General features: G+C 43.4%; 1 protein-coding gene and 1 pseudogene across 1 annotated transcript; both read right to left on the bottom strand.

The window, feature by feature from the left end:
- Window positions 1-1,201: 1,201 nt before the first annotated feature.
- Window positions 1,202-14,573, bottom strand: LOC124029160 (annotated as a pseudogene).
- Window positions 14,574-14,691: 118 nt separating this feature from the next.
- On the bottom strand, window positions 14,692-15,770 carry LOC124029161 (SWI/SNF-related matrix-associated actin-dependent regulator of chromatin subfamily A-like protein 1). The gene is made up of 2 exons (XM_046340976.1): window positions 15,172-15,770; window positions 14,692-15,069 (listed from the first exon to the last, which is right to left on the bottom strand). The coding sequence occupies exons 1-2, from the start codon at window positions 15,508-15,510 to the stop codon at window positions 14,692-14,694; spliced, it is 717 nt and encodes a 238-aa protein (XP_046196932.1). The 5' UTR covers window positions 15,511-15,770.
- Between the last annotated feature and the right edge of the window lie 9,130 nt (window positions 15,771-24,900).

The raw sequence follows: 24,900 nt of genomic DNA on the forward strand, positions 1-24,900 counted from the left end.
GTCCCAACAGTTCAGGCTACACACTAATATGACCCCTCTGTGGAAAGGTGAGACTCTCACGTCCCAACAGTTCAGGCTACACACTAATATGACCCCTCTGTGGAAAGGTGAGACTCTCACGAACACGTTGGTTGTTTCACCACAGGAATTGTTACATAGCGGATGCAGTCTGTCGTTTCACCACAGGAAGTGTTACATAGCGGATGCAGTCTGTTGTTTCACCACAGGAAGTGTTACATAGCAGATGCAGTCTGTTGTTTCACCACAGGAAGTGTTACATAGCGGATGCAGTCTGTCGTTTCACCACAGGAAGTGTTACATAGCGGATGCAGTCTGTCGTTTCACCACAGGAAGTGTTACATAGCGGATGCAGTCTGTCGTTTCACCACAGGAAGTGTTACATAGCGGATGCAGTCTGTCGTTTCACCACAGGAAGTGTTACATAGCGGATGCAGTCTGTCGTTTCACCACAGGAAGTGTTACATAGCGGATGCAGTCTGTCGTTTCACCGCAGGAAGTGTTACATAGCAGATGCAGTCTGTTGTTTCACCGCAGGAAGTGTTACGTAGCGGATGCAGTCTGTTGTTTCACCACAGGAAGAGTTACATAGCGGATGCAGTCTTTCGTTTCACCACAGGAAGTGTTACGTAGCAGATGCAGTCCGTTGTTTCACCACAGGAAGTGTTACATAGCGGATGCAGTCTGTCGTTTCACCACAGGAAGTGTTACGTAGCAGATGCAGTCTGTTGTTTCACCACAGGAAGTGTTACATAGCGGATGCAGTCCGTTGTTTCACCACAGGAAGTGTTACGTAGCAGATGCAGTCTGTTGTTTCACCACAGGAAGTGTTACATAGCGGATGCAGTCTGTCGTTTCACCACAGGAAGTGTTACATAGCGGATGCAGTCTGTCGTTTCATCACAGGAAGTGTTACATAGCGGATGCAGTCTGTTGTTTCACCACAGGAAGTGTTACATAGCGGATGCAGTCCGTTGTTTCACCACAGGAAGTGTTACGTAGCAGATGCAGTCTGTTGTTTCACCACAGGAAGAGTTACATAGCGGATGCAGTCTGTTGTTTCACCACAGGAAGTGTTACATAGCGGATGCAGTTGATTGAGACGCAGACAACCATCGTAAACTGACCGATTTCGAAGGGGATTTTCATATTATGCTAATTAGATTTCCGCAAAGGCCAAACTCTAGGGGGTTAAACGGTTGGTCAAGACCTTACCCCAGGGTTCCAGAATAGCTCAGCAAACACCACCAAAGCAGCGGAGTGCAGGGTGATGCCCATGTTAGCTGCAGTGATAGAGAGCACCGCTACACAGCTCTTGTCAGTGAACTGGAACCGGTCGCACAGTTGCTGCCGCTCTAACGACGGCGTGGAGCCGTCTATACGGATGTAGTCGATACCCTGAAATAACATGAGCAACAGAAACACACAAGACAGTCATGTTTCATCTTTTTTTATTGAATATTAAAATATACATTCTACCTGCAGTGAAGCCGCTCGACATTCACATTCAGTCATCTAACAGATTTCCATCCAGAGCGACCCACAGGACAGGCCAGGGTCAACCTCCCTGCTCAAGGGCACTTCGACAGATCTCCCACAAGGTCCAAAACGGGGACCTGAATCAGCCACCGGCCCAAGTTCCCAACTGCCAGGACACCAGCCCTCCAAGACCCCCCCCCCTTCACTGTTCTCCAAGAGCTACCTCTCAACCATCCTTGTCCCCCCCACCCCTCCCAAAAAAATAACCTCTCCCTCCATTCCCCACACCCAAGACACCCCCAAGTCCACATCCCACAATGCACCAACAACCAACAAAAGAGAAAAAAAAGATAAAGACAAAAGAAAACAATGTAAATAACTTAATGTTTTCTTTTAACTTTGCTGTGATGTTTAACATACAATTTCAATCTATCGAATCGAACAGAATCCACAGATTGGGAGTTGAAGATAAATACTTTTACTAAGAGTATTAGTATATTAGTAATTGACTGACCAGGTCTCTCCAGATCTCCTAACAGTACTATTTCTAGGGTCAAATTTTAGATCAATGCTGTTCATTTTCAGCCATTCCTGAACACGAGACCAGAAACAGGCTGCCTGAGGGCAATACCAAACTAAAAGGTCTATTGATTCTGTATCTTCACAACACAATATGCAGAGCTGCGATGACTGTATGCCCCAAATATTCAACATTTTGTTGGTGGCATGAATTCTGTACAATCATTTTAGCTTGAAGTTATGAATCTCACGTTGTTTTACATATCAACTCATACACCCTTTGCCATAGAATCGATGCATCAAAAATCTATTTTCAGCTATTTTTCAATCTGTATGGCAAAGCTGTAAACATCCTAGTCCTCAACTGAAACGGGTATACTTTCCTATTTATGCTATTTTTGTTCATGTTTTAAATATTTAGAAGAAAAGCAAGTAATGTACCTAAAGATAAACTAAAACCACTTGTGCCATTAGGCACCCAGTTTCCAGGAGAGTCAAGGCATAAGGCATAAATATGTACGGATTTCAATATTTACTAGAAAAGTGAGTCATCTAAACCAAAGTCTTTCTCTCGTGTGGATAAACTTTAAGTCTGTTTAGCATCCTGTTCTTCTCACCTTCTCTCCCAACTCCTTGGTGATAAAGTCCAGGACCAGCTTGTGATGAGCAAACACCAGGAACTTCTCTCTTCCGCACTCTAGCATGTCCATGATGTACTCCCTGAGTAACAAAAACAGAACTGGTTTAAAACAGTATGCTCTCAGCAGTCAATGTGGGGTAAACACTTTCAACTCACATGATGGCTTTAATCTTGGCCTCAGCAGTGTGGTTAAAGAACACCAGAAGAGACTGCTTCATCTTCTGGAACAGAACAAAAAACCCAACAGGAGACGAATGAGTTTAACAAGACAAGGTGAAACTAGATGAACGCTAACTATGGAATGCTCTCTTGAAACACGCCTCATCTAGCGTCAAAATTAGCTGTAAGGTATGGTTTTTAGTAATAATCCACCTTCCCTGGACTCACGTTGTTGTGTTTGTCCCAGCCCAGATCCTTGGCGGCGGCAGACAGAGCTGCTTGATGCGGGTGTTGTCTGTCGGTGCGACAGCCTTTGCGTTGCTTGGCAGAAGCTGAAGACCTCTGACTTGAGCAGCGTAGCATTAGACTCTCCTCTAACATCAGCCTTCAGTTCTCTAGGTTACTGGAGCCAGGTAGTCCCAACCGCGGCAGCTAGCAGGAGAACCATTTCAGTTACTGGAGCCAAGTAGTCCCAACCCCACGGCAGCTGGCAGAACAAGTCCTGGGTTACTGGAGCCAGTGTCCCAACCCACGGCAGCTAGCAGAGGAGCAACAAGTCCTAGGTTACACAGAGCCAAATGAGTCCCAGCCCCACGGCAGCCCAACGGGAGAACAGTCACTGTAGGGCAACAGGCGGGTCTGGGATTACTGTACTGGAGGCTAAACTTACCTGTCGGGCATTGCAGTACCTGGTCCCAAAGTCACGGAAGTGGGGGAACAGGGAGGGCTTGACAGCCAGGATCTGACTGTAGAGCTCTGAGGGTCTGGACATGGCAGGAGTCCCCGACAGCAGGATCACACGCTTAGCTACCTGAGATTGAGAACATAGTAGAAACTGAAGACAACACTAACTAACTAATCACAGTCTTAGCTACCTGAAAACAGTGACAACACACTAATAAGAACACAGTCCAACCCAACAGTCTTAAGAGATCAAATGAAAACTTCACTATTACCTTTGTTAAATCGTTACATAGAATATATAAATTGTTGTCTAAATACCAAGGATCCTGAGAGTAAAGAGAATCTTCCACACCTTGAGCAGTGGCAAGGCAGCCTTAAAGCGGGCAGTCTTCATGTTCTTCAGAAAGTGGGACTCGTCCATTATGAGAACATTGAAGGGGTTAGCGGCCTGCTGCTTGTCCATCCTGCTCAGTAGATCATAGCTGATGATGTTGACCAGACCACCCCTCAGGTTGTCTTTCCCCTTGACAATCACATTGATACGGTCAGGCTGCACAGAGGGCAGCCACTGCCTGAAGGCCTAGAGAGGAGGGGAGATAGTGCTGTGAACAATGGCATACTGTAGAGTTGACAACTGTGGTCACTGGATGCTGAGCAAACTGTCACTGACTACAGTTACTGCTCCAGTCCTACACATTCTAGAGCACGTCTGGGAGGAACAGTCGAGTTAACAAGAGTCCTACACATTCTAGAGCACGTCTGAGAGGAACAGTCGAGTTAACAAGAGTCCTACACATTCTAGAGCACGTCTGAGAGGAACAGTCGAGTTAACAAGAGTCCTACACATTCTAGAGCACGTCTGAGAGGAACAGTCGAGTTAACAAGAATCCTACACATTCTAGAGCACGTCTGAGAGGAACAGTCGAGTTAACAAGAGTCCTACACATTCTAGAGCACGTCTGGGAGGAACAGTCGAGTTAACAAGAGTCCTACACATTCTAGAGCACGTCTGAGAGGAACAGTCGAGTTAACAAGAGTCCTACACATTCTAGAGCACGTCTGAGAGGAACAGTCAAGTTAACAAGAGTCCTACACATTCTAGAGCACGTCTGGGAGGAACAAAATATAATAATATAATAATAATATATGCCATTTAGCAGACGCTTTTATCCAAAGCGACTTACAGTCATGTGTGCATACATTCTACGTATGGGTGGTCCCGGGGATCGAACCCACTACCCTGGCGTTACAAGCGCCATGCTCTACCAACTGAGCTACAGAAGTCGAGTTAACAAGAGTCCTACACATTCTAGAGCACGTCTGGGAGGAACAGTCGAGTTAACAAGAGTCCTACACATTCTAGAGCACGTCTGGGAGGAACAGTCGAGTTAACAAGAGTCCTACACATTCTAGAGCACGTCTGGGAGGAACAGTCGAGTTAACAAGAGTCCTACACATTCTAGAGCACGTCTGGGAGGAACAGTCGAGTTAACAAGAGTCCTACACATTCTAGAGCACGTCTGAGAGGAACAGTCGAGTTAACAAGAGTCCTACACATTCTAGAGCACGTCTGGGAGGAACAGTCGAGTTAACAAGAGTTCTACACATTCTAGAGCACGTCTGGGAGGAACAGTCGAGTTAACAAGAGTCCTACACATTCTAGAGCACGTCTGGGAGGAACAGTCGAGTTAACAAGTCCTACACACATTCTAGAGCACGTCTGAGAGGAACAGTCGAGTTAACAAGTCCTACACATTCTAGAGCACGTCTGAGAGGAACAGTCGAGTTACTAAGAGTCCCTGCATACATTCTAGAGCACGTCTGAGAGGAACAGTCGAGTTAACAAAGAGTCCTACACATTCTAGAGCACGTCTGAGAGGAACAGTCGAGTTAACAAGTCCTACACATTCTAGAGCACGTCTGGGGAGGAACAGTCGAGTTAACAAGAGTCCTACACATTCTAGAGCACGTCTGGGAGGAACAGTCGAGTTAACAAGAGTCCTACACATTCTAGAGCACGTCTGGGAGGTACAGTCGAGTTAACAAGAGTCCTACACATTCTAGAGCACGTCTGGGAGGTACAGTCGAGTTAACAAGAGCAAAATCTGGACATTTCTGGCATGCCCAAGACTAGACCTTCCTCTTTGACTGCACACCTGATGGGCCAATTAAAATGAGAACTAGCCCCCTGCTCCAGTTTGACAGCATCCTCTACACTTCAAGGATATATTTTAAAACCACTAACAGACACCCTGACGAAGCAGAACACACCAGAACCACGAGGAATAACAAGAAACCAGAGAGACCCATAGGACACGGTGACACATAGGACATGCAGTCAGAGTGGATGAATAGGACAAAGGACTGATGGAGACCAACTTTAATTGCATTGCAAACAAATAATTCACAGACAAAACTCTATTCAATACAGTAATAAACAGAGCACAGTCCCTCACAGCGTATGGGTGTTCCATGTCCACATAATGTACGGTTTCATTTACTGGGTGCTCGCGAGACAAAGAAAATGGTTCCTGGTTTCTTCTTTAAAATGAATGACCTAATGGAGCTACAGGACTAGTAGGGATTACAGTGCTAGGAAACAAAACACTTTGCTAATACCAATCCACTTAGTCCTCTTTACTCGAAACACCTCCAGATTCCACTAACACTAATGTGTAAAGAACAGCATACCCCTGAACATGACTGACACGGTGTCTATCTAAACAGAAAGAACAGAACCGATTAATGAAGAACCATCAGGGCAAAAACAACACTAACTTTGCATTCTCGATAACGTACCACTCCATGACTATTATTGAACACTGAGAAAAAAACGCAATTTATCATTTTAATAAATGTCATAGTCTAGGCCTATAGCTAATAAGAAATGCCAAGGTCTACAGCTAATAATAGATGTGATTGTACCTCAGCCCAGGTGAATCTGACAGAAGAAGGGGCCACCACTAATAAAGGCCACTCTTTCCTGTAGTAGGCAGCTATGCAAATGGCCTGAACTGTCTTCCCCAGTCCCATGTCATCAGCCAGGAGGAGGCGGCCATCTTTGGACACCGCAAAGCTGGAGGAGACAACCAGGGTTTAATACAACTACAGTCAAAGTCGGGAAGTTTACATACACCTTAGCCTAATACATTTAAACTCAGTTTTTCACAATTCCTCACATTTAATCTTAGTTAAAATTCCCTGTTTTAGGTCAGTTAGGATCACCACTTTATTTTAAGAATGTGAAATGTCAGAATAATAGTAGAGATTTCAGCTTTAATTTCTTTCATCACATTCCCAATGGATCAGAAGTTTACATACTCTTAATTAGTATTTGGTAGCATTGCCTTTAAATTGTTTAACTTGGGTCAAACGTTTCAGGTAGCCTTCCATAAGCTTCCACAATAAGTTGGGTGAATTTTGGCCCATTCCTCCTGACAGTGCTGGTGTAACTGAGTCAGGTTTGTCGGCCTCCTTGCTCGCACATGCTTTTTCAGTTCTGCCCACAAATTTTCCAAAGGATTGAGGTCAGGGCTTTGTGATGGCCACTCAATACCTTGACTTTGTTGTCCTTAAGCCATTTTGCCACAACTTTGGAAGTATGCTTGGGGTCATTGTCCATTTGGAAGCCCCATTTGCGACCTGCTTTAACTTCCCTGACGGATGCCTTGAGATATTTCTTCAATATATCCTCATCATTTTCCATCCTCATGAGGCCATTTATTTAGTGAATTTCATCAGTCCCTCCTGCAGCAAAGCACCCCCACAACATGATGCTGCAATCCCCGTGCTTCACGGTTGGGATGGTGTTCTTCAGCTTGCAAACCTCAACCATTTTCCTCCAAACATAATGATGGTCATTATGGCCAAACAGTTCTATTTTGTTTCATCAGATCAGAGGACATTTCTCCAAAAAGTACGATCTCTGTCACCGTACACCGTAGTCTGGCTTTTTTATGGCGGTTTTGGACCAGTGGCTTCTTCCTTGCTGAGTGGCCTTTCAGGTTATGTCGACTAGTTTTACTGTGGATGTAGATACTTTTGTACCTGTTTCCTCCAGCATCTTCACAGGGTCCTTTGCTGTTGTTCTGGGATTGATTTGCACTTTTCGCACCAAAGTACGTTCATGTCTAGGAGACAGAACGCGTCTCCTTACTGAGTGGTATGACGGCTGTATGGTCCCATGGTGTTTATACTTGCGTACTATTGTTTGTACAGATGAACGTGGTACCTTCAGGTGTTTGGAAATTGCAACAAAGGATGAACCAGACTTGTGAGGGTCTTCACCTGTTTTTCTGAGGTCTAGTCTGATTTATTTAGATCTTTTCCAATTGACTCAGATGATGTCAATTAGCCTATCAGAAGCTCCTAAAGCCATGACATAATTTTCTGGAATTTTCCAAGCTGTTTAAAGGCACAGTCAACTTAGTGTATGTAAACTTCTGACCCACTGGAATTGTGATTTAGTGTATTATAAGTGAAATAATCTGTCTGTAAACAATTGTTGGAAAAATTACTTGTGTCATGCACAAAGTAGATGTCCTAACAGACTTGCCAAAACTAGTTTGTTAACAAGGCATTTGTGGAGTGGTTGAAAATGACTCCAACCTAAGTGTACTTCAACTGTACATACAAACAGACCATTAATCAAGAACCATCAGGGGAACAAAACAAACGTTGTCTGGAGAAGACAATCAAGGTGTCATACAAACAGACTGATTATCACAATATGAAACTATATAAGAACCAGATACATAAGATTTGTATACATTAGGCACAAAACGAAGGGGGAAATATTGGAAATGTCCAATATGAAACACTAATTTCCCCTTTCCGTTGCTAAACATTTTTGCTATAGTTTGCCCTAATGAATACAACCCAGTACGCTGCTGCTACTGTTATTATCTATGCATTTTAACAACTCTACCTACATGTACATATTACCTCAATTACTTCGACACCGGTACCCCCTGTATATAGCCTCCACATTGACTCTGTACCGTAATACCCTGTATATAGCCTCCACATTGACTCTGTACCGTAATACCCTGTATATAGCCTCCACATTGACTCTGTACCGGTACCCCCTGTATATAGCCTCCACATTGTACCGGTACCCCCTGTATATAACCTCCACATTGACTCTGTACCGGTACCCCCTGTATATAGCCTCCACATTGACTCTGTACCGTAACACCCTGTATATAGCCTCCACATTGACTCTGTACCGTAACACCCTGTATATAGCCTCCACATTGACTCTGTACCAGTACCCCTGTATATAGCCTCCACATTGACTCTGTACCGGTACCCCCTGTATGTAGCCTCCACATTGACTCTGTACCGGTACCCCCTGTATATAGCCTCCACATTGACTCTGTACCGTAACACCCTGTATATAGCCTCCACATTGACTCTGTACCGTAAACACCCTGTATATAGCCTCCACATTGACTCTGTACCAGTACCCCTGTATATAGCTCCACATTGACTCTGTACCGGTACCCCCTGTATGTAGCCTCCACATTGACTCTGTACCGGTACCCCCTGTATATAGCCTCCACATTGACTCTGTACCGTAATACCCTGTATATAGCCTCCACATTGACTCTGTACCAGTACCCCCTGTATATAGCCTCCACATTGACTCTGTACCGGTACCCCCTGTATATAGCCTCCACATTGACTCTGTACCGGTACCCCCTGTATATAGCCTCCACATTGACTCTGTACCAGTACCCCCTGTATATAGCCTCCACATTGACTCTGTACCGTAATACCCTGTATATAGCCTCCACATTGACTCTGTACCGTAATACCCTGTATATAGCCTCCACATTGACTCTGTACCGGTACCCCCTGTATATAGCCTCCACATTGTACCGGTACCCCCTGTATATAACCTCCACATTGACTCTGTACCGGTACCCCCTGTATATAGCCTCCACATTGACTCTGTACCGTAACACCCTGTATATAGCCTCCACATTGACTCTGTACCGTAACACCCTGTATATAGCCTCCACCTCCAATATGAAACACTAATTTCCCCTTTCCGTTGCTAAACATTTTTGCTATGGTTTGCCCTAATGAATACAACCCAGTACGCTGCTGCTACTGTTATTATCTATGCATTTTAACAACTCTACCTACATGTACATATTACCTCAATTACTTCGACACCGGTACCCCCTGTATATAGCCTCCACATTGACTCTGTACCGTAATACCCTGTATATAGCCTCCACATTGACTCTGTACCGTAATACCCTGTATATAGCCTCCACATTGACTCTGTACCGGTACCCCCTGTATATAGCCTCCACATTGTACCGGTACCCCCTGTATATAACCTCCACATTGACTCTGTACCGGTACCCCCTGTATATAGCCTCCACATTGACTCTGTACCGTAACACCCTGTATATAGCCTCCACATTGACTCTGTACCGTAACACCCTGTATATAGCCTCCACATTGACTCTGTACCAGTACCCCCTGTATATAGCCTCCACATTGACTCTGTACCGGTACCCCCTGTATGTAGCCTCCACATTGACTCTGTACCGGTACCCCCTGTATATAGCCTCCACATTGACTCTGTACCGTAACACCCTGTATATAGCCTCCACATTGACTCTGTACCGTAACACCCTGTATATAGCCTCCACATTGACTCTGTACCAGTACCCCCTGTATATAGCCTCCACATTGACTCTGTACCGGTACCCCCTGTATGTAGCCTCCACATTGACTCTGTACCGGTACCCCCTGTATATAGCCTCCACATTGACTCTGTACCGTAATACCCTGTATATAGCCTCCACATTGACTCTGTACCAGTACCCCCTGTATATAGCCTCCACATTGACTCTGTACCGGTACCCCCTGTATATAGCCTCCACATTGACTCTGTACCGGTACCCCCGTATATAGCCTCCACATTGACTCTGTACCAGTACCCCCCTGTATATAGCCTCCACATTGACTCTGTACCGTAATACCCTGTATATAGCCTCCACATTGACTCTGTACCGTAATACCCTGTATATAGCCTCCACATTGACTCTGTACCGGTACCCCCTGTATATAGCCTCCACATTGACTCTGTACCGTAATACCCTGTATATAGCCCCACTATTGTTATTTACTGTTGCTCTCTATTTATGAGTTGTATGGTCATGATAACAGTGAGACTAACACCTACTTGACACCGTCTCTCTGGAAGGGCATGAGACGACCTGTCAACGAGGGGTCAATGGAGGACAGGTCAGCTTCAGGAACCTCTGATGGCCATGTCTGGCTGCCTTCAAACAGGGCAGAGAACACCTGGATCACACCTCTAGGGAGAGGCTCAATCTCTACTGATGGAATGGCACCGAGACCATCCACTGGGAAGTAGGACAGAGAACAGAGTCACACTGAATACAGAACACACACACGCCATTCGCTGAATATAGAACACACGCCATTCTCTGAATGCAGAACCCACACACCATTCTCTGAATGCAGAACCCACACACGATTCACTGAATACAGAACCCACACACCATTCACTGAATGCAGAACCCACACACCATTCACTGAATGCAGAACCCACACACCATTCACTGAATGCAGAACCCACACACGATTCACTGAATACAGAACCCACACACCATTCACTGAATGCAGAACCCACACACCATTCACTGAATGCAGAACCCACACACGATTCACTGAATACAGAACCCACACACCATTCACTGAATGCAGAACCCACACACCATTCACTGAATGCAGAACCCACACACCATTCTCTGAATGCAGAACCCACACACCATTCTCTGAATGCAGAACCCACACACCATTCTCTGAATGCAGAACCCACACACCATTCACTGAATACAGAACCCACACACCATTCACTGAATGCAGAACCCACACACCATTCTCTGAATGCAGAACCCACACACCATTCACTGAATACAGAACCCACACACCATTCACTGAATGCAGAACCCACACACCATTCTCTGAATGCAGAACCCACACACCATTCACTGAATGCAGAACCCACACACCATTCACTGAATGCAGAACCCACACACCATTCACTGAATACAGAACACACACCATTCACTGAATACAGAACACACATCATTCACTGAATGCAGAACTCACACACCATTCACTGAATACAGAACACACATCATTCACTGAATACAGAACACACATCATTCACTGAATACAGAACACACATCATTCACTGAATACACAGGGCCTTCGGCCTACTCAGACTCTTCCACATTTTGTTACGTTACAGCCTTATTCTAAAATGGATTAAATACATACAAATCCTCATCAATCTACACAACACCCCATAATGACAACGCAAAACAGATTTGTTGAAATTTGCAAATGTATTAGTAATAAAAAACAGAAAAACCTAAATCATATCCAATCAATTGAATTTACAACAGGTGGACACCAATCAAGTTGTATAAATATTCAGGATGATCAATGGAAACAGGATGCACCTGAGCTCAATTTCAAGTCTCATAGCAAAGGATCTGGTGACTTATGTAAATAAGGTATGTTTTTTTATACAGTTGCAAACATTTCTAAAAAAACGTTTTTCACGTCGTCATTATGGGGTAGTGGGTGGAGATTGATGAGGAAAACATGTATTTAATGAATTTTAGAACAAGACATTTTCGGGAAAAGTCAAGGGGTCTGAATACTTTACGAATGTATTTACCGAATGTAAAACACAGAATGTAGAACACAGAACATTCATGAATATAGAACACAGAACACTCACTGACTATAGAACACAGAACGCTCACTGACTATAGAACACAGAACGCTCACTGACTATAGAACACAGAACGCTCACTGACTATAGAACACAGAACGCTCACTGACTATTGAACACAGAACGCTCACTGACTATAGAACACAGAACGCTCACTGACTATAGAACGCAGAACACTCACTGACTATAGAACGCAGAACACTCACTGACTATAGAATGCAGAACACTCACTGCTCACTGACTATAGAACACAGAATGTAGAACACAGAACATTCATGAATATAGAACACAGAACGCTCACTGACTATAGAACACAGAACACTCACTGACTATAGAATGCAGTCGCAGACAATTCAGCAGAGAAGAGAAGGCTAGCAGATACATGGTCACAACAGGATAATACTTACTAAGTCTTTTATAATCCTCAAGCAAGAAACTCCACTTTCTTGTCTTCATATCTTAACAAAAGAGAGAACATATAATATCACACAGTACTATCTAAAACATGATACTTAGGAATATTAGAAAATTAAATAACACGCTTGAAAATAGTAGGAAAATGAACAAACTGTTGCTGTCATGAAATTGTCAGCCGGTTATTGTCATGCAAATACCAGTCTCACGGTCATTGATCCTTAATAACATATGTTTAACAGCTCTTATGCACCATAGACTAGTTCATTTAGCAGACCAGATATGCTTATAAGTCTCGTACCATTATTTTATATTATTGTAAGAATAATATAATTGAACTTAGCTGAATAAAATAAAGGATATTTTCCCATTCCAGAGCGAGTGTACATATGAAGTGTTGAGCGTAAAAGCACCTCACAAAGCACCGTCCCTTTCGTTGTGTTTGGCTTTGAAACAACATCCACAACGACCAGGTTTTCCAGTTTCAACCTATTGTTGAACTTCTTTCTTCAAACTGATCATCACAGTGAGGTTAAACAATGCAGCCTAAAGCTGAGTTTTAAAAGCATTAACTGTTTTGATGATAAGTGTTTGATGTGATTTATGAATGCATTTGCATTGATGTCAAGTGGTTAGAGGGACAATAGAGCCCTGAGTACCAGGCTATTAGTGACCTGATGGAAGGACAATAGAGCCCTGAGTACCAGGCCATTAGGACCTGATGGAGGGACAATAGAGCCCCGAGTACCAGGCCATTAGGACCTGATGGAGAAACAATAGAGCCCTGAGTACCAGGCCATTAGGACCTGATGGAGAAACAATAGAGCCCTGAGTACCAGGCCATTAGGACCTGATGGAGAAACAATAGAGCCCTGAGTACCAGGCCATTAGGACCTGATGGAGAAACAATAGAGCCCTGAGTACCAGGCCATTAGTGACCTCATTGTCATTAGTGACTTGGGTAAGTCTACTACCAACACATGTCCAGAGTGCATAAGAGAATATTACCATGACTGAATGGTCACGTGGAATTTGACTGCGGCCATGACTGCCGGTGTGGTGGTAATACTGTCACCGCAACAGCCCTAAACAGGCTTCACTTACCATAGTTCTTGGAAGGCATCTGTTTGAAAGCAGCGATAGCGTCCAACATGGTACCCAACGTCAACCTCGAAGCGTGATCGTGACACCAGGGTGGCGTGGCCCTGTACGGTGGCCCCTGGTCTCTGCCAGCCACTACACAGCTTCAGCAGGGCCCCAAGCGCAGCAGTGTCACAGGACCGGCTGGCGCCGGCGCCACGTCAGCCACCTCCCACCAGAGGTTTCAGACATATACAGGAGATGGAGCCAGACTCCTCCACTACAACAGGAAATACATGGGCCTTCTTAGAAGGTCCCAAATGGCACTCTATTCCATATACAGTGCACTACTTTGGAGCCCTATTGGGAAGAGAGTGTCTATTTGGACAAAGACAATACATCTTCACTTGACCAATATACGTGATTATCTTCTTAAAGTATATGATGTGTGTAGGCCTATCTCATACTCAGCTGACGATAGTCCTGAAGGCTGAAGTTCCACATCTTGGTAGCAGGGTCTGTTGGGAGATACAAGATAAACAACAACAACACATACTAAACAAGTGTACGTAATCTAAGGGTATAGAATAGAAAATTAATATTAGTTATTGCTCTATATAGGGCTGTAATTCAACCTTTCAACCGGGCAAATCACCAGGATGAATTTAAATACATCCATTAGAACTCACCATAGTTCCGAGAAGGGATGTTTTTGAACACAGCAATCAGCTCAGCGTGGTAACGAGCTTCCCTCTGAACCGCTCCTCTGAGTGAGAGACACATTTCCCTCTGACTGTGACGGTGGGCCCTTCCAGGTAGAAGGAGTTACTAACATCAGTACCGCTGGAGGGAACAGCACTCTGGACAGATGGTGATGTGGCTCCATGTTTGGTTTCCTTGTTTATAAAACTACCAATGGCACTTCCAGAATGAAGCCCAGCCCAGAAGAAGAGGTCTTTGGATGAGGTTTAGAAACAGAGAAACTGCCAGTTGCACTTGTAGAAGTAGGATACGGACCAGGTAACACTGCTTTATTCAGCTGTGGAGGTTTGAACACAGAGGAGACGTTCTGGCCTGATGATGATGATGATGATGATGACTTGGCTCCATATGAACTACCAGTACCAGTGGAACTTCCAGAAAGCAGAGAATGATGGGCAACCTGTTGTCTTTGGCTGAAATGGTTGTTGAACACTGAGGGGCTTCCTCCTGTAGACACATCTAACCCTTTCAATGAATGTTGTCCCTTTGGGAGAGGTAGTGGGTCTATTACTTTAATCTGAGGAGACAAAGACAAAAAAACAGTACATTAGAAACAAAAGTCATTGCCAACAGACAAACCAAACCCAAATATAACTGTACAAAACGTCTCACTCCTCACCTGTTTAGTGGCAGTATTGGAGAATGGTGAATTCTGTCCAGACTTGTCCCTTGGGCTAGAAAACAACTGGTTAGGTCTCCTGTCTTGACCCCGTGGAACATAATTCTGAAGCACAGTATTAGGTGGATGATGAGTTAGTCCTGGTCGGGGAGTTGAGTTAGAAGGTGGACCAGAGTGAGTGTTAATGCCTTGCTGAGGAGCACTGGCAGGGTTGTTGAGCCCTGATATGGGCGTCTGGTTGTTAGACTGAGCAGCCTGTCTCTGTGCTCTAATCGCTAAAGCTCTCCGTTTGTTCTCCTCTATCTTCTGCTGCTGCTCTGCCGTTAAAGAGCTAGACATGGTTAATTATTAGCTCGCTATAGTGCCTGCTTATTTGCTGGCAAGTTAGATTGTAGCTAGCTAGCTAGCTATCGTTAGCTTGCTAACATGTGGGAAAAGATCACAGCCCATATCCGTAAGCGAAATATGAATAAACAAGTAGCAGAGTTATCTAGCTATATCTAAATACGACATATTTTCGCTAACGACCTACGCTAAAACAACAAAATCAGAAGTTCTTCGTAAGTATATTGAGCCGTTTCTGGTTTCTTGTTTGGAACTCCTGCGGAGGAAGTGACGTGGGGAAAATGTTCGGCGCTTTTCTTTTAAGTTAAAAGTTGTTTAATCCTTTCAATACTTTTTAAAAATGTTATTTTATTGTTTCAATCCTTTTTTAAAAATGTTTTTATTTATTATTTAAATATCATTAGTTTTACAATAAGAAACAGGAATATGTGCAGTGATACTATATATAAATATAGTGACTGGTATAGTAGTGGTAGTGACTGGTTATAGTTATAATCTAGTGTTGTGACTGGTTCTGGCGTAATATTAGTGGTAGTGTCCTGGTAAATAATGATAATGACTAGTTATGGTAGGTGGTAGTGACTGGTTATAGTAGTGGTAGTGACTGGTTATAGTAGTGGTAGTGACTGGTTATAGTAATAGTGGTAGTGACTGGTTATAGTAGTGGTAGTGACTGGTTATAGTAGTGGTAGTGACTGTTATGAATTATAGTAGTGGTAGTGACTGGTTATAGTAATGGTAGTGACTGGTTATAGTAGTGGTAGTGTTTCTGGTTATAGTAGTGGTAGTGACTGGTTATAGTAGTGGTAGTGACTGGTTATAGTAATAGTATTGGTTGTGTCTACAGTAGTAGCGAGTGTGACTGGTTATAGTAATGAGCTAGTGACCCCTCTTGGTTATAGTAGTGGTGACTGTGGTTATAAAGCAGTGGTATTGACTGGTTGCTATAGTTATAACGTAGTGGTAGTGACTGGTTATAGTTATAGTAATGGTAGTGACTGGTTAAACTAGTGACTAGTTATAGTTATAGTAGTGGTAGTGACTGGTTATAGTAGTGGTATTGACTGGTTGTAGTAGTGGTAGTGACTGGTTATAGTAGTGGTAGTGACTGGTTATAGTAGTGGTAGTGACTGGTTATAGTAGTAGTATTGTCTACAGTAGTAATGGTAGTGTCTGGTTATAGTTATAGTAATGGTAGTGACTGGTTATAGTAATAGTAGTGGTAGTGTCTACAGTAGTAATGATAATGACTGGTTATGGTGGTGGTAGTGACTTGTTAAAGCAGTGGTTGTGTCTACAGTAGTAACGGTAGTGACTGGTTATAGTAGTGGTAGTGACTGGTTATAGTTATAGTAGTGGTAGTGACTGGTTATAGTAGTGGTAGTGACTGGTTATAGTACTGGTAGTGACTGGTTATAGTAGTGGTAGTGACTGGTTATAATAGTGGTAGTGACTGGTTATAGTAGTAGTATTGTCTACAGTAGTAATGGTAGTGTCTGGTTATAGTTATAGTAGTGGTAGTGACTGGTTATAGTTATAGTAGTGGTAGTGACTGGTTATAGTAGTGGTAGTGACTGGTTATAGTTATAGTAATGGTAGTGACTGGTTATAGTAGTGGTAGTGACTGGTTATAGTTATAGTAATGGTAGTGACTGGTTATAGTTATACTAGTGGTAGTGACTGGTTATAGTTATAGTAATGGTAGTGACTGGTTATAGTAGTGACTGGTTATAGTAGTGACTGGTTATAGTAGTGGTAGTGACTGGTTATAGTAGTGACTGCTTATAGTTATAGTAGTGGTAGTGACTGGTTATAGTAATGGTAGTGACTGGTTATAGTAGTGGTAGTGACTGGTTATAGTTATAGTAGTGGTAGTGACTACAGTAGTAATGGTAGTGACTGGTTATAGTTATAATAGTGGTAGTGACTGGTTATAGTTATAGTAATGGTAGTGACTGGTTATAGTAGTGGTAGTGACTGGTTTTAGTTATAGTAATGGTGTGACTGGTTGTTATAGTTACATATTGAGTGAAAGTAGGCGAGCTGGTTATGATTATAGTAATTATTGATGTCTAGTAGTAATATTTATTGACTGGTTATATGTGTGTGACTGGTTATAATTATAGTAATGGTAGTGACTTGTTATAGTTATAAGTAATTATTGTGACACAGCGGTTCGCATAGTTATAGTAGTGGTAGTATACCTGATATTATGGTAGTGACTGGTTATAGTAATGTTGATGACTGGTTATGGTAGTGGTAGTGACTGGTTATAGTGATGGTAGTGACTGGATTGCAGTTATAGTAGTGGTAGTGACTGGTTACAAGTTCATAGTAATGGTAGTGACTGGTTATAGTAGTGGTAGTGACTGGTTATAGTTATAGTAATGGTAGTGACTGGTTATAGTTATACTAGTGGTAGTGACTGGTTATAGTTAGTTATAATGGTAGTGACTGGTTAAAGTAGTGACTAGTTATAGTTATAGTGGCGTGACTGGTTATAGTAGTGACTGGTTATAGTAGTGACTGGTTATAGTAGTGGTAGTGACTGAATTTATAGTAGTGACTACTTATAAGCATAGTAGTGGTGAAAGTGACTGGTTATAGTAATGGCAGTGACTGATTTATAGCAGTGGCAGTGACTGGTTATAATTATAGTAGTGGTAGTGACTACAGTAGCAATGGCAGTGACTGGTTATAGTTATAATAGTGGTAGTGACTGGTTATAGTTATAGCTAATGGTAGTGACTGCTATGTAGTGGTAGTGACTGGTTTTAGTTATAGTAATGGTAGTGACTGGTTATAGTTATAGTAGTGATATTGTCTGGTTATAGTAGTGATATTGTCTGGTTTATAGTAGTGGAAGAGACTGGTTATAGTTATAGTCGTGGTAGTGACTGGTAATAGTGGTGGTAGTGGTAGTAACTGGTTATAGTTATAGTTGTGGTAGTGACTGGTTATAGTTATAGTAGTGGTAGTGTCTACAGTTGTAATGGTAGTGACTGGTTATAGTAATGGTAGTGACTGGTTATAGTAGTGGTAGTGACTGGTTATAGTAGTGGCAGTGGTAGTGACTGGTTATAGTTTATTGGAAATGACTGGTTATAGTGACTGGTAGTGACTGGGTTATAGTAGTGGTAGTGACTGGTTATAGTAGTGGCAGTGGTAGTGACTGGTTATAGTAGTGGTAGTGACTGGTTATAGTTATAGTAGTGGCAGTATTGGTTATAGCGTTCCATAGTAGTGACGGTTATAGTAGTGTTAGTGACTCAGTTTATATTATTGAGAGTAGTGGTGACTGATTATTGTGATGGTAGTGAAGCTGGTTATAGTAATTATTGATGATTATAGTAGTGGTAGTGACTGGTTACAGTAGTGGTAGTAACTGGTTATAGTAGTGGTAGTGACTGGTTATAGTTATAGTAGTGGTAGTGACTGGTTATAGTAGTGGTAGTGACTGGTTATAGTTATCGTAGTGGTAGTGTCTACAGTAGTAATGGTAGTGACTGGTTAAGTAATGGTAGTGACTGGTTATAGTAGTGGTAGTGACTGGTTATAGTTATAGTAGTGGTAGTGACTGGTTATAGTAGTGGTAGTGTCTGGTTATAGTAGTGGTAGTGACTGGTTATAGTAATGGTAGTGACTGGTTATAGTAGTGGTAGTGACTGGTTATAGTAGTGGTAGTGACTGGTTATAGTAGTGGTAGTGACTGGTTATAGTAGTGGTAGTGTCTACAGTAGTAATGGTAGTGACTGGTTATAGTAGTGGTAGTGACTAGTTATAGTAGTGGTAGTGACTGGTTATAGTAGTGGTAGTGACTGGTTATAGTAGTGGTAGTGACTGGTTATAGTTATAGTAGTGGTAGTGACTGGTTATAGTTATAGTAGTGGTAGTGACTGGTTATAGTAGTGGTAGTGACTGGTTATAGTTATAGTAATGGTAGTGACTGGTTATACTTCAAATAGTGGTGGATAGATGGGAAAATTGATTGATTGATTGATTGATTGATTGATTGATTGATTGATTGATTGATTGATTGATTGGTTGGTTGAATTGGATTTCCTGAAAATGTGAAAGTTGGTTTTATACCTAACTTGAATGGTTGAAGAGTTACTGTTGGTGTGTTATTTTATGCTAATAATGCAATGTTATATTTTTATAGTTGATTAAAGAAATCTAGTTGTGCTTTGCCTTCAGCACGTTTAATCTGAATATTGTAGCGTCAGTTCTGTTATTAGTCGGCTCTGCTGGACATACGGACCCTACATTTACAGGCATGACGATGATGATGATACTAGCTTCCTCCTTTTGTTATTCTGAGCAGATTGTTCTCTGGCTCTGCATCACTCTGCCTGTGGTGACGTGCTGTGCTTGGGCTGTCAGGAATGCTGTAGCGCAGAAACACTGGCGTGAACGCAAATCAGCAATATGATCACACAGACAGACGCCTGAAAGAATGCATCAAAAGCCTAACATTAGGACTTTGATCAAGCTGGATGAAATATAGTTTATGGGATACACGCTGCATTGTTCTGAGCATAAATTCTGTGTGGTTCAGCGCTGATAATGTGAAAACCGCGACAGCTCCCTGGAAGCTTTGAACCTTAGCGACAGACAGAGTTTACTTTGAATCAGTTATCTATGAACAGATTCTTTGATTCACCATTTGTGATGAATGGCATCTATAGAAACCCGCCACAAGGAATAGTGATCAAGCAGGCTTTAACAAGCGAACAACAGGATGATGCCTGTCTCTTGGACCACTCTGGAAGATACTGTGGGGTAAGGTGTCTTTGAGGATGAAAGCCTGTTTAACTATTTATTGATGTTTTTTAGCGAAAGCAGACCAAATATCCAATGTGTTCAGATACTTGTTTGCGCCAATGGAATATGTTATTAATGGGAAGGTGCCAAGGCAGTTTGGACTTTTTTAGGAAGTAACACTTCCTGTAAGTAGACATCATTTTATTCAATGATTTGAAAGAGGAGCTTTTTAGCCTTAGTGTCATCGCATGGTGCTGCTAATTCCTCAGTGATGCTGCGTGGTCCAGACATGGTGCTGCTAATTACTCAGTGATGCTGCGTGGTCCAGACATGCTGAAGAACCGCCTCTTCGTCTGTTGGTGACCTGAAGGGCTGCCTCCGGCCCCGTCTCCGGTATCCCGGTATTGATCCCCATGGCCGGACCATACCGGACAGCCATGAGGTCCCTTCAGACGTCAGTGGACCGGACAACAGCACGTTAAGGGGACCTCCCGGACTGCCCCGCCACCGGGGTGCCAGCGGGCGAGGAGAGAGACAGACTGGTGGGGGCTCAGGCTGGTTGATGCGGCAGAGCCATCGAGGGTATTACACTGCAGCGGCTCATCTGATAGCTGGGCTAAGGACAAGCTGGATCAGAGGTTCTCCTTGTGCAGTTATGATGAGAGTGGCAGCCTCTAGGACACCTGTCTGGGATCTTCCAGGGACCTGAAACGGTGATGTGGATGACCCTTAACACAACACTGGCTTTGTTTGCTGTTATGATCTGAGTCCTCAGGTGGCATCACCCAAGAGCCACGGTAGGGTTGGTGTCAGAATCGTCAGCTGTCATGTGGCTGAGGAGCTTTTCATCTCAGTAAAGGCTACTTATTCTAGAAGGTGTGACATTTTGTCCGAATTAATGGCCCTTAGACGTTCCTTTGACACCACTCCAGCCCTCCCAGAGTGCAACCCGCCTCCATCTGTAAGGCATGCCTGGAGAGAGCCCAAATTAGTGGGTGGTCTGTGGTCTCTGGGTAAACAGGGGTCACCATATCAGTGATCTCTGGGCAGATAAACCCTCTGTCTCTCTGGTTGATTAATTAGAGACAAACAGAACTACCAAAACAGATTATGGTCTGACATCGAGTGTGAACATAAAACATAGAAACAATTACATTCATGTTTCCCACCTCATTCACACACTGCCTGAAACAGTACAGGACACTGGGAAGTCGGGAACTGCACCTATGACTATATTCTCCCATCTTTAGTCATGCTATTGTTTGTCTTGGAGACGATATTGATTCATATGTCTCACTACACTATTCAGGAGGAACATGAGGGACAATCATTTAAGGTTGAGAGAAATCATCCAACTCATCATGTAATGCAAACTGGAACCCTTGTTTTTCACATCTTCCAACAAGTTCCAACTTCCATTCTTCACTTTAGTTATCAGGTTGTCCTCTCATCCAGTTGTTCTGTTCTTAACTGGAGTGCTGACTAGTTATCAGGCCGTCCTCTCACCCAGTTGTTCTGTTCTTAGCTGGAGTGCTGACTAGTTATCAGGCCGTCCTCTCACCCAGTTGGTCTGTTCTTAGCTGGAGTGCTGACTAGTTATCAGGTTGTCCTCTTTAACTCACCCAGTTGTTCTGTTCTTAGCTGGAGTGCTGACTAGTTATCAGGTTGTCCTCTTAACTCACCCAGTTGTTCTGTTCTTAGCTGGAGTGCTGACTAGTTATCAGGTTGTCCTCTTTAACTCACCCAGTTGTTCTGTTCTTAGCTGGAGTGCTGACTAGTTATCAGGTTGTCCTCTTTAACTCACCCAGTTGTTCTGTTCTTAGCTGGAGTGCTGACTAGTTATCAGGCCGTCCTCTCACCCAGTTGTTCTGTTCTTAGCTGGAGTGCTGACTAGTTATCAGGTTGTCCTCTTTAACTCACCCAGTTGTTCTGTTCTTAGCTGGAGTGCTGACTAGTTATCAGGCCGTCCTCTCACCCAGTTGTTCTGTTCTTAGCTGGAGTGCTGACTAGTTATCAGGTTGTCCTCTTTAACTCACCCAGTTGTTCTGTTCTTAGCTGGAGTGCTGACTAGTTATCAGGTTGTCCTCTTTAACTCACCCAGTTTTTCTGTTCTTAGCTGGAGTGCTGACTAGTTATCAGGTTGTCCTCTCACCCAGTTGTTCTGTTCTTAGCTGGAGTGCTGACTAGTTATCAGGTTGTCCTCTTAACTCACCCAGTTGTTCTGTTCTTAGCTGGAGTGCTGACTGGTTATCAGGTTGTCCTCTTTAACTCACCCAGTTGTTCTGTTCTTAGCTGGAGTGCTGACTAGTTATCAGGTTGTCCTCTTTAACTCACCCAGTTGTTCTGTTCTTAGCTGGAGTGCTGACTAGTTATCAGGTTGTCCTCTTTAACTCACCCAGTTGTTCTGTTCTTAGCTGGAGTGCTGACTAGTTATCAGGTTGTCCTCTTTAACTCACCCAGTTGTTCTGTTCTTAGCTGGAGTGCTGACTAGTTATCAGGCCGTCCTCTCACCCAGTTGTTCTGTTCTTAGCTGGAGTGCTGACTAGTTATCAGGTTGTCCTCTTTAACTCACCCAGTTGTTCTGTTCTTAGCTGGAGTGCTGATTAGTTATCAGGTTGTCCTCTTTAACTCACCCAGTTGTTCTGTTCTTAGCTGGAGTGCTGACTAGTTATCAGGTTGTCCTCTTTAACTCACCCAGTTGTTCTGTTCTTAGCTGGAGTGCTGACTAGTTATCAGGCCGTCCTCTTTAACTCACCCAGTTGTTCTGTTCTTAGCTGGAGTGCTGACTAGTTATCAGGTTGTCCTCTTTAACTCACCCAGTTGTTCTGTTCTTAGCTGGAGTGCTGACTAGTTTCAGGTTGTCCTCTTTGCTCAGTTGTTTGTCCTCTTTAACTCACCCAGTTGTTCTGTTCTTAGCTGGAGTGCTGACTGGTTATCAGGTTGTCCTCTTTAACTCACCCAGTTACTGTTCTGTTCTTAGCTGGAGTGCTGACTAGTTATCAGGTTGTCCTCTTTAACTCACCCATTTGTTCTGTTCTTAGCTGGAGTGCTGACTGGTTATCAGGTTGTCTCTTTAACTCTTGATTGTTTTCTGTTCTTAGCTGGAGTGCTTTGACTAGTTATCAGGCCGTCCTCTCTCACCCAGTTGTTCTGTTCTTAGCTGGAGTGCTGACTAGTTATCAGGTTGTCCTCTTTAACTCACCCAGTTGTTCTGTTCTTAGCTGGAGTGCTGACTAGTTATCAGGTTGTCCTCTTTAACTCACCCAGTTGTTCTGTTCTTAGCTGGAGTGCTGACTAGTTATCAGGTTGTCCTCTTTAACTCACCCAGTTGTTCTGTTCTTAGCTGGAGTGCTGACTAGTTATCAGGCCGTCCTCTCACCCAGTTGTTCTGTTCTTAGCTGGAGTGCTGACTAGTTATCAGGTTGTCCTCTTTAACTCACCCAGTTGTTCTGTTCTTAGCTGGAGTGCTGACTAGTTATCAGGTTGTCCTCTTTAACTCACCCAGTTGTTCTGTTCTTAGCTGGAGTGCTGACTAGTTATCAGGTTGTCACTTTTAACTCACCCAGTTGTTCTGTTCTTAGCTGGAGTGCTGACTAGTTATCAGGTTGTCCTCTTTAACTCACCCAGTTGTTCTGTTCTTAGCTGGAGTGCTGACTAGTTATCAGGTTGTCCTCTTTAACTCACCCAGTTGTTCTGTTCTTAGCTGGAGTGCTGACTAGTTATCAGGTTTCACTTTTAACTCACCCAGTTGTTCTGTTCTTAGCTGGAGTGCTGACTAGTTATCAGGTTGTCCTCTTTAACTCACCCAGTTGTTCTGTTCTTAGCTGGAGTGCTGACTAGTTATCAGGTTGTCCTCTTTAACTCACCCAGTTGTTCTGTTCTTAGCTGGAGTGCTGACTAGTTATCAGGTTGTCCTCTTTAACTCACCCAGTTGTTCTGTTCTTAGCTGGAGTGCTGACTAGTTATCAGGTTGTCCTCTCACCCAGTTGTTCTGTTCTTAGCTGGAGTGCTGACTAGTTATCAGGCCGTCCTCTCACCCAGTTGTTCTGTTCTTAGCTGGAGTGCTGACTAGTTATCAGGTTGTCCTCTTTAACTCACCCAGTTGTTCTGTTCTTAGCTGGAGTGCTGCTCATTATTGGCATTTTTCTCCTGCAGTCAAGTTACAGCACTTGACACAGCTGGGTTTGCATCCCAATGGCACCCTAATACCTTTATAGTGGACTACTTTTGACCAGGGCCGATAGGGAATAGGGTGCTGTTTGGGACCCTTAGTGTAAAGAATGAGAGTACCCAGTAGTTGAGAGGCGATGTGACATGAAGTGAGCCTCTGAAATCCCTGGAGTTTAATAATAAATAACATGTTAAATTCACCCCCGACACTAGAAACCTTTTACACTGTTAAAGCTTTGAAGTTTTTTTTCTCAGACAGGAAATTGATATTCAACACAAGCCAGAGAGGAAGCACGCATAGAGAGGAGGGATTCTTCAAGGCCAAACTTCACTTAGAGTGATTCACACGAAGCTTGTTTTATTCAGTAGTGTTCTCTCAGGTTGTGTCCTAAATGGCAGCTTATTCCCTGTATAGTGCACAACTTTTGTCCAGTGTCAAAAGTACAGGTT

This window comes from Oncorhynchus gorbuscha, unplaced genomic scaffold, assembly GCF_021184085.1.
Source record: "Oncorhynchus gorbuscha isolate QuinsamMale2020 ecotype Even-year unplaced genomic scaffold, OgorEven_v1.0 Un_scaffold_5682, whole genome shotgun sequence".
NCBI lineage: Eukaryota > Metazoa > Chordata > Actinopteri > Salmoniformes > Salmonidae > Oncorhynchus > Oncorhynchus gorbuscha.

Bases quoted from the DNA above. Each gene is read 5' to 3' on its own strand.
- LOC124029161 (XM_046340976.1), bottom strand. From the start codon at position 15,510: ATGTCTAGCTCTTTAACGGCAGAGCAGCAGCAGAAGATAGAGGAGAAC. The intron at 15,070-15,171 runs GTGAGGAGTGAG...TTGTCTCCTCAG, and splicing joins CCAATACTGCCACTAAACAG to ATTAAAGTAATAGACCCACT.